At 59.5% G+C, this 11,234-nt stretch overlaps 6 protein-coding genes across 6 annotated transcripts; 2 read left to right on the forward strand and 4 right to left on the reverse strand.

Annotated features, from left to right (window-relative positions):
- Positions 1-17: 17 nt before the first annotated feature.
- On the reverse strand, positions 18-1,897 carry BO80DRAFT_424136 (NmrA/HSCARG family protein). Its single transcript, XM_025719206.1, has 5 exons — positions 1,527-1,897; positions 1,246-1,460; positions 1,025-1,178; positions 626-958; positions 18-564 (listed from the first exon to the last, which is right to left on the reverse strand). Exons 1-5 carry the CDS (start codon positions 1,567-1,569, stop codon positions 311-313), a joined length of 999 nt encoding a protein of 332 aa, XP_025576545.1. The 5' UTR covers positions 1,570-1,897; the 3' UTR covers positions 18-310.
- A 667-nt stretch (positions 1,898-2,564) lies between these two features.
- On the forward strand, positions 2,565-4,736 carry BO80DRAFT_424138 (aspartic endopeptidase). Its single transcript, XM_025719207.1, has one exon. It carries the CDS (start codon positions 2,793-2,795, stop codon positions 4,623-4,625), a length of 1,833 nt encoding a protein of 610 aa, XP_025576546.1. The 5' UTR covers positions 2,565-2,792; the 3' UTR covers positions 4,626-4,736.
- A 128-nt stretch (positions 4,737-4,864) lies between these two features.
- Positions 4,865-6,494, forward strand: BO80DRAFT_424139 (SDR family oxidoreductase). The gene has a single exon (XM_025719208.1). The coding sequence runs from the start codon at positions 4,938-4,940 to the stop codon at positions 6,042-6,044; it is 1,107 nt and encodes a 368-aa protein (XP_025576547.1). The 5' UTR covers positions 4,865-4,937; the 3' UTR covers positions 6,045-6,494.
- Positions 6,495-6,522: 28 nt separating this feature from the next.
- On the reverse strand, positions 6,523-7,689 carry BO80DRAFT_454357 (FluC/FEX family fluoride channel; the record flags this gene model as incomplete). Its single annotated transcript, XM_025722068.1, has 1 exon — positions 6,523-7,689. One exon carries the CDS (start codon positions 7,687-7,689, stop codon positions 6,523-6,525), a length of 1,167 nt encoding a protein of 388 aa, XP_025576548.1.
- A 255-nt stretch (positions 7,690-7,944) lies between these two features.
- BO80DRAFT_444015 (zinc finger MYND domain-containing protein) lies at positions 7,945-8,605 on the reverse strand (the record flags this gene model as incomplete). Its single annotated transcript, XM_025721402.1, has 2 exons — positions 7,945-8,215; positions 8,241-8,605. 2 exons carry the CDS (start codon positions 8,603-8,605, stop codon positions 7,945-7,947), a joined length of 636 nt encoding a protein of 211 aa, XP_025576549.1.
- Positions 8,606-9,087: 482 nt separating this feature from the next.
- On the reverse strand, positions 9,088-10,500 carry BO80DRAFT_352641 (putative clock controled protein (Ccg-8); the record flags this gene model as incomplete). The annotated part of the gene is made up of 2 exons (XM_025715630.1): positions 9,088-10,295; positions 10,389-10,500. 2 exons carry the CDS (start codon positions 10,498-10,500, stop codon positions 9,088-9,090), a joined length of 1,320 nt encoding a protein of 439 aa, XP_025576550.1.
- Positions 10,501-11,234: the final 734 nt, after the last annotated feature.

Genomic DNA, 11,234 nt, shown 5'->3' on the forward strand with positions numbered 1-11,234 from the left:
ATCACCTGACTGCGCCCTCACCGCCCGAGGGCTGGCGGGGCAATTCCGATGCGATGTTTGACCCGCTGCCTCAGGCTTCCGCCCACGTATGCCACACACAAGATAGAAGTCTTTGTTTGCTACGACGGGGCCATCATAGTACTATAGTATTTCTCCCTTGAACACACGCCTAATCTTCATTTTGCTTTACTAGGGAGCAATGGTCCGATACCTAACCCGCAATGCTACGTTCGAAGCAACAAAGTAAAGTGTCGTGGAGCAGCCATCCGATGTCTCATTAATCACAACAGAGCACTCTCGTCTTACCAAGCTAGTTGGGTCCATAGTGCTTGATAAAGTACTTGGTCATGGAGATAACCGGCTCCGGCTCGAGGCCCTTATCCCGGCGCGCCTCATCCTTCAGAGATTGGCAAGTCTCGAAATCGTCGGGGTTGCCAAAGAACCAACCATTGTTGTTTTGAGTGTACCGGAAGACATCCTGCAACTCAATCATCACGCTGTTGCCATGGGCAGGGAGGTCCTCTGCCGAGGCCAGAGGTACGTGACGCGTTTTCTTGCCGGTGACTGCGAAGCCGGTTAGTACTACAGGTTACCCTCCTTGTACAAAGTTCAATAGGAGACTTGCCCTCGGCGAACGTCTTCACCATGTCATCATACGTGAACGCGTCACTCACGCACTGAATAGTTCGGTTCTGCCACTTCAGTGGGTTCAAGAACATTCCGTGCACCATCTCCCCGAAATCGTCCTTGATGGAGACGGTCTGGACCTTGCCTTCACCACCCACCAGGGGGGCCTGCCAGGTCAGGTAGCCCTCGTTGTCAGGAAACATGGGGAATCCCCCAAAGGCCTGGGCGTACTCGGGGGTGATGTAGTTCTCAAAATACCACCCCGGGAAGGCTCCGATGACGGAGTCGAACTCCTTGAAGGTTCTGGCATACATCTCGACCCGGTGCTTGGCTGTGGTGGGCGAAGTTAGACCTCCATATCCATGGGGTTAGAAAAGGCATGCAGGAGCGCACATACCATCCATGCCGGGCACGGGCGCGACGCCCTTGGTGAACAAAGCAGGCGACTCGCAGGTACTGTAAATGAAGACCTTGACGCCGGCCGCGGCCGCGATTTCGACCAGTCGGTTGCCGAGATCCTCGTCCGTTGGGCCATTGGGTTGCATTACCGCCTGAGCATGGATAGTTAGCCTGCAGCCCTCAGGGTGGGAGGCACCATCGATCCTGTGGTCTACTTACTGGATCATGATGATGAGTGTTGAGCCAAAAACCCCAGGCGCCAGAAAGGGCATCCTTCATCCCATTGTCGTTGAACCCATCGGCCTTGACCACCTCCGCACCAAGACGGGCTAGTTCCTTGGCCTTTTCCGACTGAGGATTCCGGGTCAATGCCCGGACGACAAAGTTTTGCTGGCTTTTGAGAAGCGAGAGGGCGATGGCCGTTCCCTGGACACCTGGGGATCGACGTCAGCACTTCTATATGGGCTCTCTAGTTATACGAAGATGCCGGCACGACTTACCAGTGGCTCCGTACACCGCAATCACTTTCTGTAAAGGAGCCATGTTGTTGCTGGGCTAGCAAGGTTAAGAAGTCCGGGCTGGGCTACCGTGAGGGAAAGATTGTTCGGGGGAGAGACAATCGGACAGGTTCTGCAAGCTTGCTGGACGAATCTCGAGGGCGAGGATGTAGGTGAATTTGTACCCTCCAACACGCCTGACCCCGCCAGAGCATCGATCGTTGCGGTGAGTGCTGCTGCGAGCGTATGTGTCTTGCTCTGTGTGACTACAAGTGCGAACAAGTCAGCGAGGGATGGGTTGCCCTGCTGACTTGGGGATATCCAGCCCAACGAAGGCGAGTGGTGGCTGCATGCCGCAGACGCGTACATGGCATCTCTGCAGCTGCGATTGCAACCCATTGACCCAGTGAGGGCAGGAGGGCAGGAGGGCAGGAGGTCTGCGCGCCGCAATGCAGACGAACGCGAACAAAACCGGTTTAGAGAATCGAAACCTTCCGCCTCTGATCAAAATCCGACCTCGGCTCAAACCAGCTCTAGCCAGGCCCGACATTGTGTCCGGCAGTTGGTGGTAAGGCCACCCATCTATCTAGTGAAACCCGCCGACTGCGATCCGAAAGGGAGGGCATGCTGGGCTCCCAAGTACGGGGCCGTCTAAAGTTCTCTCCCCCTTGAACAACACATGGCACCATCGATGACCCCTCAAGTCTGTAGAATAGCCTGACGAGCTCTCCCATCTTCTCCCCCTGGTTGGGGCCTCCCGGTCTAGACTTTGTCGGGCACATGAACTATCTATCTAAGCAATAAGCGGGATGAGAGACATGCGGGGGGAACTCGGCCAGATTCCCTCCCTTACATTCACTTTGCCTATGCTATGAGCATAGTGCATACTATGCATACTGTGGTAGTACTATGTAGATAGATACTCCATCCTTTGTACTCTGTACTGCATTGTCAGATTCTCGCTGGCAGCGGGGCGTCAATAGAATTGGCAATGCCAGACCGGAGAAGCAAAGAGACCCTGCACGTGATCTAGATGTATCACGTGCTCTCCCGTCACCGGCCCGACGGCCGTTCGTCAACATCAACAACAATCATTCAAATGATCTTTGGCTGATCGCACGCTTCGGAGCTGCCGGGGTTCTTAACCACACTCAACGCCTTCCAAGCCATGGACTAATTGCTTGTTTGACCCCGACCCCGTTCTGTTTAACCTCGATTTCCTTCTACTCCAGCTCGCCGGTCCTCGCGGCAAGGCCCCCCGCCGCCACCATGGACGAGGTGAGTCCGTTCGCCGAGGTCCTGGGCCAGGCCATCTACCATTTCACCGTTATTAAACCTCTCCTGCCAACCTACGGTCATCTGCTCGTCTCGGCTCTCTTTCCCATCTACATTGGCGCGCATGCCTCCCTCTCCAAGCCATCGTCGGCCGTCAAATCCCCGAAGAAATCGCAAGAAGATGGATACGAGTCGGACACGGATGAGGACGAAAGCTTGGGCGATACCCAGAAGATGGAGGGCCTGGCACCAAGCGATGCGCTGATGTTCCCACTGACTGCTGGTCTTACTCTGGGGGGGCTGTATCTGGTGATCAAGTACATGGGTGCCGATCTTCTGAACAAGATCCTCGGCTACTACTTCTCCCAGATGGGCATGCTCTTTGCCATAGCCTTTCTGAAAGACGGCTTCGCGGTCATGAGGTCATTTGTCTTTCCTCGAAAGTACAGCGGTTCCGGCAGGATTTGGAAGCCGAAGCCGGCCGAACGCGTCTTTCAAGGGGCCCGGCCAGAGGGTTCCAGCGAGGAGTCTTGGGAAGTCCGATATTCGCCCCTCCCCGGGGTCTTGGGCGCGATTCCTCTGCTACATACCGCTCGTGCAGCTCTTTGGTCCGCCCGTGAGGTGGCATATTGGCGGGCGAGACTTCGGGTCCATGTACATCGTGTACTCCACGTGGAATGTTGGCTCAGCGTGCTTGACCTCCTCAGCGTCGCTGTGGCTTTACCTGCCATCGGCTATTTCACCTTCGTCACCAAGCCGTGGTGGCTGACCAACTTCCTGGGCTTCAGTTTCTGCTACGGCACGCTGCAGTTCATGTCTCCGTCGACCTTCATAACCGGGTCACTGATCCTGGGATCTTTGTTTTTCTATGACATCTACTTTGTCTACTTCACTCCGTTGATGGTGACGGTGGCAAAGACCCTGGATGTTCCGATCAAGCTCCTGTTTCCGCGTCCTGCGGGACCCGGCGAAGCACCCGATACCATCTCCTTGGCCATGCTAGGACTGGGCGACATCATCATTCCCGGTATGATGGTGGGCTTGGCGCTCCGGTTCGACCTCTACCTGTACTACAAGCGGAAGGGCATGCACAAGGCGCGAGCGGAGGGCCACGGCTCGGAGGTTGTCAGACCTGTGTATCAGTCCGCGACGGGCGGATGGGGCGAGCGCTTCTGGACCCGCTCGGTTACACCCAGCGAGCCGGAGCTGGAACCTCCGTACCATGACGCTCGATCGTTTCCCAAACCCTACTTTACCGCCAGCATCATTGGATACGTGCTGGGGATGCTTGCGACTCTAGTCGTCATGCAGATCTTTGACCATCCCCAGCCGGCGCTTTTGTATCTGGTACCGGGGGTTCTACTCTCGCTGTGGGGGACTGCGTTGGTGAGAAAAGAGATCCACGAGATGTGGGAGTTCAGTGACGCAGAAGAGGAAGATGAGAATCCCAGTGTGGCGGATGCGGCGGCGGAGGAACCTATCGAAGCTGGCAGGCAGGCCAGCCTTTTCTCCCGCATCTTCTCCATGCCCAGCGATAGCTCATCCAAGAAGCCGGCGAAAACGGACGCGGCGAGCAACCAATCCCTGGACCGGAAGACCGAGAACACATCGGCAGCCAACGATGACCAACAGGATTCCTCCCCGAAGCTCGAGCTGTTCACCGTTTCTTTGTATCATCCCTCAAAACGCGAGCCTAAGAAGCCCAGACGCTCGACGGAACGTGGGCAGTCTCCCGAGGATGACGAGAATTGGGCTCTGGTTGGAGCCGTCGAACGGGATGCTGAACCTCCGGCCAAGCGCTTGCGCCGGAGTCCGCGCCAACACTAACGAAGTCACTTTGGGATTCTGGCGATCTTGGTGGCTAGCTAGCATTGGGTCCATAATAAGCGGAGATGCATGAAATACTCGCCTGCCCTGTAGATAGATGACCTACCGTATGATTGTTCATCCTTGTGTAACCCGGTCGGCGCACGTGCCACCTGGCCATGTGACCGGCCCCGGACAGAGCCGCGGCCAACAGTTGCTCAGCCTGGATAGATAAGTGGATAGCTTCCCCCCTTCCCCATTCCCACCTCACCCTCACCACCCTCCACGACGTGCAGCACCCAGGCGCGGCGCGGGGACGAACACCCTCCCTACATGGACTTTTACCCCTCCCCTCATAGGGTCGCCGGGTCCGCCGTCTCCCCCTCCGCCAGCGCCGCCCGCGAGCCCAAGCTCCAGCTCCCCACCACCACCGACCCGCCGGGGCCCCAGAACCCCCCCAAACCTCTCGTATGGCTCATCTTCGGCGCCACCGGCCACATGGGCCGCTCCCTGGTCAAGACCGCCTTGTCGCGCGATGATCTCGTCGCCGCCGTCGGCCGCACCTTCGAAAACAGCCCCGAAGCCATGCGCAAGCTCGAGACCGACCACGAGAACTGCCTGGGTCTCCTGTGTGACGTGCGCGCCCGCGAGACCGTCAAACGCGTCATCGACCGCACCATCGAACGCTTCGGCCGCATCGACATCATTGCCAATTGCTCCGGGTACGGAGTCATCGGCGCCTGCGAAGACCAAGACGAATACGACATCCGGGACCAGTTCGAGACCAATTTCACCGGCACCCTGAACATGATCCAGCTCTCCCTGCCCCATTTCCGGGAGCGGCGGTCCGGCCGATACCTCATCTTCAGCTCGACCTCGGGGGCGCTGGGCGTGCCGGGGCTGGGTCCGTATTGTGCGTCCAAATACGCAGTGGAGGGCTTGATGGAGAGTATGTTGTACGAGGTGGACAGCTTCAACATCAAAACCACGTTGGTGGAGCCGGGCCACATGCGACGCGACGACATCGGCGATCTCGTGCCGGATTCGGCCTTTCTGAATCCCGAACATAACCTGGCGTCGCCCTTGCCCCTGTACGGGCATTTCCTGGTCAAGCCGCCCAGTGAGCCGTATAATACGCCCACGGCGCCGGCGGCGCATGCGAAGCGCATGCTGATGTGGCTGGGAGATAAGCAGCCGGCCAGTGCGGTCAAGGCGGCGCATCTGGTCTGGCAGCTTGGGCATTGTTCGTATCCGCCGCTGAGGCTGATCCTGGGGACCTATGCGGTCGAGAGCATCCGGGACCGGTTGAAGTGCATTATCGAGGAGATTGAGGACTGGAAGTATCTGAGTTTTCCGACGGGGGAGCAGCAGGGGCCGTCGCCGAGGGACAAGGGACCTGCGACCGGGGTGCGAGAGGGCGATGACATGGATGTGAAGTAAGGGCATGGGCGTGTCTTACTGCTTTTTGAGGAGCAACATGTTTTGGGGCCATCCAGCCAGCCCCGCGCTCGCAGGATGGTAGCGACTGCAAACTCTCAAGCGTTGTTGCTGGGGTACAGCGTACAGGACGGAGTATCTGCAGCTATGAAACGGCTGCGCTGACGCTGGTCTGGCGGTCACCGGCCGGACTCGCCTTCCAAACCATCTCCCCTCGCGCCAGGCGAGACCGCGTGCGACCGCGAGGCTGGGAGCAGCGCCACAACGCCCCCGAAGACCACATCCGTAGATCGTAGATCCCCGAGCGGAATCGATGGCAGCGGTGGAGATGAGGAGACGGGAAAAGCAGCGAGTCGATCGAGTCGCAGTAGCCACAGGCTCGGCGGCCATTCTACGACCCATATTTATACTACATACTACATTCAGAGTTCTAGTTAATGAAAATGCAACCGCGGGTCTATACCGTATCAGCGCGTCCTCTTCACCCACAAACCGGGTCGACAAAGCCTCGCGTCCAGCCCAACGACCCCGCAATAATGACAAAGAAGGCCAGGGCCACGGCGATACTCACGACGCCATACAGATAGGCATCCCGGCGCTTCCTCAGGCCATGCAATTCGGCGACCCAGGTACTGATGGTGGTGGCCGAGCCACAGAACCCATCCATCACGCCCTGCAGAACCTGGCAGCTCGTCAGGATCGACGAGGCAGCCGTTGCCGCCACCAGCGCCGTCCCAATCCCGGGGACATGCTGCAGATCATAGCACATGGCCAGGATGATGGTCCCGAAGATATTGACGGCGAAGGTCCCCAGGGGAAAGGCTGGAAGGCGTGCATTCAGCGCCAACGAGACGTAGAACCGAAGGAAACAACCCAGGGGCGCGAAGACGATGGCGAACACGGCCCGGCCGCGCCAGACTTCCGGGGCGGGATCGTGGCGATCGGGCGGCCAGATGGCGAGGAAGACGGCCCCGAGCCAGCAGCCCCAGCCGAGGAGGCCGACGAGGGGATCGAGGTAGCGGCGCGTGAAGCGGAAGGGAACGGTGGGCGTGATGGGGTCGAGCGCGAGCGCGAGATGGGTGCCGAACATGAGGGCGGCCAGGCTCAGGGCGACGGTGGTGAGGATGACGGCGACGAGGGCCATGAAACTGTAGCCGCCATTGCGCGAGGCGATGGGGTCGTGGGAAGGGGTGGACAGGTCGTTGGTGAGGGCGAGGAAGACGTCGCGGATGAAGGAGGAGAAGGAGGTGAAGCAGCCGCAGAAGCCGGTGGTGAGGCCGATGTAGAGCGGAATGGTCTTCTTGACGGTGGTGTGCTGCTTGGCTCGCTCGCGGGCCTCGTCCGGGTCGTCGCGGGGGCGGGCAGTGGCCGGCTGGCCCCATTCTTCGCGGAACAAGTTCTGGTCTTCGAGCAAGAAGCCCATCAAGAGGGAGCCGCCGACATTGGCCCAGAGGACGCCGGTGACGACGGGGGCGCCCGGGTAGACGGTGAGCGCTTGCAGGCCCAGGCGGGCCAAAGTCCCGAAGATGGAGAAGAAGACGAGGTAGGACAGCGTGTAGAACTGCGTGGCCGGGTGCGACAGCGGCTGCAGCACCGCGTCCTCGCGCTGCTTGGGCGCCGATTCCACCGGCGCCTCGGGGGTCGACATGGTGGTGGGGGCGAGTGAAAAAGAGAGAGAGAGAGAGAGAGAGAGAGAGAGAGAGAGAGAGAGAGAGAGGGATTGAAGTTAGAAAGAGAAGAAGGCTGGGTGGGAGTGGGGCCCGCGGGCCGGCGAGTGAGTTACAGAGTACTCCGTAGTGCATACCTTGATCTACGACAGATACGGAGTACTGTGTACATAACAGGTGGATTCTGGATGGAGACTACCCGACTACTCCGTACAGGCATTGGGAAATCCTTCAATCTAGGGCCCTGGGACGGTGAAAACACGCTCGGTGGGCAGCACGTCCGGGTCCACGCCCAGCAGGCCGCTCACTCGGCCGCGCTCTCGCTGCTCGTTCTCTTCAAAGCCATCCCGGTTGCGATAATATCCCGTCGTCCGCAGCAACTCCACCGTGGAGAACTCATCCGCGTAGTCGTTCACCTCCATATTCGACAAGCGCACCACGGCCACGTCCCCGACAATCGCCCGGCCCGTACACCGGCCCACAATGCCCATTTCGCGGGCCTTCCCCCTGCGCATAGATGTGATAGTGCCACCGATCCACGTCGCGATGCGAGAAGAATTTGCCGGGCTCGTAAAGCTGCGTCCAGCCCAATCGCGTCTGCAACTCCCGTTTCTCCTCGCCCCAGTTACCGTACGACTCCAGGGGAAAGGGTTCGATGTAGTCGCCGTCCGTAGGGTGCTCTTTCGCCGGGTCCCGGGGCGTGGCGCGAATCAAGAAACAATTGTACCGACGGGCCCCCGGACAGGACGACTTGTGGGTCGGCCAGTGCGCCTTCTGGCATCGAGGGGAGCAATACGCCATGGTGGCCCCGGGGAGGGAGCTGCAGCCGGTGCAGCGGCGCGTGCCAGGCCGCGGGCATCCCCAAACGCCGCAGTTGGGAGGAGTCGGGGTGGTCATGGTGATTAAGAAGCGATTCGCGTGATGAAGGCAAGTGGGAGCAGGCAGGAGCAGGCAGGAGCAGGCACGCGTAGGCACGCGCAGGCAAGCCCGTTTTGACGCCGGGCTGGCGCCGGGTCGGGGGTCCCGTCGCGAGAAGCATCAGATAAAGGAAGCAAGGAGGGAATGACGCTTTCATTTCATGCACTTTTCCATCAGGGGCCAGCGAGAAAAGCAAGGGATCCCGAACCAGTCCGGACCAACAGAGACCGAGCAAACATGTAAAATAGGCAAACATCATCAGCATCATCATCCCGTAACCAAACGCCGTCCATCCGCAGCTAAAATCACAGCCCCGCCATGGCAGGGAGTCCCAGCAACCAACAAACAAAGAAGGGGAGTGGCCAATGAGTATTCAATCCCCGCAGGAGACGCTCCTTGGCAGTGTCCGGCCCCAGCCGAACTTTGCCCCAGTGATTCGGCGGAGCAACCTCCCCACCGACTCAGGCGCTCTCCATGCCAGTCATAGAGACGTCTCGGGGAGAAGACGCCTGGATAGGCAGCTTCACATCCGCCGGGTATGGCTCGTCGTGCTCTCGGGGAGGTGACACCTGCGCGCCATGTTTGCCGTCCGAGCGCTTCCGACCCAGTCTCTCGCACCACAGTTCCGCGCTGACGAGGGTATCATTGACTACCCCGCTGACCTGCGACATCATATCCAGCCCCTCCTGGGCCAATACGAGGATCCGGTGGGCGCCCACGGTGGCGTCTGAGGCAGCCGCCAGCGAATCCGGCGGCGGGTGGGAGGTCGACGCAATCTGGAACCGATGCGGCAGGGAGGTAAGATGCCGGCGGACCAAGTTCCGCGCATTTTCCGGGAGCGCTCCCCCGGCGTACTTCGAGACGATGTCCACCACCCGCTTCAATGTCGACAGCACATCCTCCTTGACGGCCTGGATCCGCTGCGAAAGGAGGGTGGTGCTAGAGGCATCGTGCCCGGCAGCCCCATCGTCATTCTGCTGCCTCGAGCTATCCCATTCCTTGAGGGCGGTCTTCAGCGCATCGATGGCCTTGTCCAGCCGTCCATTGGCCCAGCGCAACCACGTCAGACAATACTGCAGGCTGCGGAGCGATTCTTCGCTCATGGCCACGCCCAATCCCGACGTAGAGATCATCAATCGGCTCTGCCATGTGGGTGGAGTCTGCCGGGATGGACTATCTCGACTGATCTCATCGTAGTTGGGAGATTTCTGATCGTCGTACGGGGGAGGACCCTCGGCCGGCGACAGGTCCGAAGGGCTGCCCATACGCGGGGAACCCATGGTGTCATCCGGTCCCTTCTCCACGTCCACCTCGGTCGAAGGCTGCTCCCCACTGACTTTCCGACGTTTCGATCGACTTGACTGGGCGGAAGAGGAGGCTCGACGTTGTAGAGCCCACCGCAGCCCGCTTTCCACGCCCGTCTTCCGACCCACTGTGCCAACCGTGTTGGCGACCGGCGAGCCGATGTTGCGCTCGATGAATTCGGCGCTGGACTTGAAGCGAGGGGAGTAGGATTTGGAGTTCGTATAGGCCGACACCGAGCCGTTGATGGCGGACGAGATCAGGGGATGGGTAGAGGTAAGGAGGGAGAGGAGGGGCTCTGGTTGCGGCTTAGAATCGGGGGGGTTCAGCGAGGTCGTCTGTGATGTTCGAGGGGATTGCCCGTACTCTAGATAGGGTATCATTAGTTATATAGAGCGCGCTGGCACGCCCGCCTGCGATCAACCAGATTGACGAGGACGGGGCTGGAAAAAGAATTTACCAGTACGGAGGCCCTCGAGGGCTTGGGCGGCTTCGATGTCATCCATGGACAGGACACTGGTGGCTCGACGAGACCGATCTTCAGCCACGGCACCATGATCGACGTCCATCATGGGCGGAGGGACATGCTGAAAAGGGGGATAGGCAGTGGAAGGGGCCGAGGAGGGGGCAGGGGAGGGCAAAGTCGCGGCTGACGAGGAGAATGGCGCTGAAGTATGAGGAGCAGAGACGGTGGGAGCCGTGGCGTCGGGGAGCGATCGGTCGTTTGGACGGGGTTTCATGGCTGCTCAAGCGGCCAGATCTGGAAGGACGCAAAATGGCCTGAGCCCGAAATTGGCTTCAGCGGTGGGGGTTGGGGGGAGAGGGGGAAGCAGGCAACTTTCGCGGTGGTGGATAAGAGTGGAGGATGAAGATCCCTTTCCGGGGCGTCGAGATCGTGGGTGGACTTTCACGTGCAAAACCAGAGCCAACTCCCGGGCCAACGAAGAGCCGGTCACGCCGCGTGCGATCCCTCTCACGCCGTATCTCAGCACCCACGAGTGATAAGTACTAGGAAGAATAATGTCGAGGTCCCACTGCACCCTTCTTATCCACTAGGAGTAGGGATGCGACGACCAGGTTTCGGGGCCTGAAGGGACTGACGTTTGCTCGCTAGGTTGTAAGGTCACTGCTGAATGAATCCTTCGGCCGAACGCCTTTTGCCGTCACATGCATGGGAGATTCGGGGGTCGGCCGTTCGTTCCATCGGGCGGAGGAAGAGGAGGATCCCATCCATGAATCATGAAGGGTCTCACCATTCAGTCGTGGACGCGAAAGTGAATCCTGTTCCTCGTCACTGAAACCTCAT

Source organism: Aspergillus ibericus (assembly GCF_003184845.1).
Source record: "Aspergillus ibericus CBS 121593 unplaced genomic scaffold BO80scaffold_14, whole genome shotgun sequence".
NCBI classification, from domain to species: domain Eukaryota; kingdom Fungi; phylum Ascomycota; class Eurotiomycetes; order Eurotiales; family Aspergillaceae; genus Aspergillus; species Aspergillus ibericus.

What these genes read in the sequence shown, in the direction of transcription:
- BO80DRAFT_424139 (XM_025719208.1), top strand. Translation starts at nt 4,938, where the DNA reads ATGGACTTTTACCCCTCCCCTCATAGGGTCGCCGGGTCCGCCGTCTCC.
- BO80DRAFT_424138 (XM_025719207.1), top strand. Translation starts at nt 2,793, where the DNA reads ATGGACGAGGTGAGTCCGTTCGCCGAGGTCCTGGGCCAGGCCATCTAC.
- BO80DRAFT_424136 (XM_025719206.1), bottom strand. Translation starts at nt 1,569, where the DNA reads ATGGCTCCTTTACAGAAAGTGATTGCGGTGTACGGAGCCACTG. An exon ending in TGCGGTGTACGGAGCCACTG is followed by an intron (nt 1,461 to 1,526) that starts GTAAGTCGTGCC and finishes GTCGATCCCCAG; the next exon opens with GTGTCCAGGGAACGGCCATC. An exon ending in ACACTCATCATCATGATCCA is followed by an intron (nt 1,179 to 1,245) that starts GTAAGTAGACCA and finishes ATCCATGCTCAG; the next exon opens with GCGGTAATGCAACCCAATGG.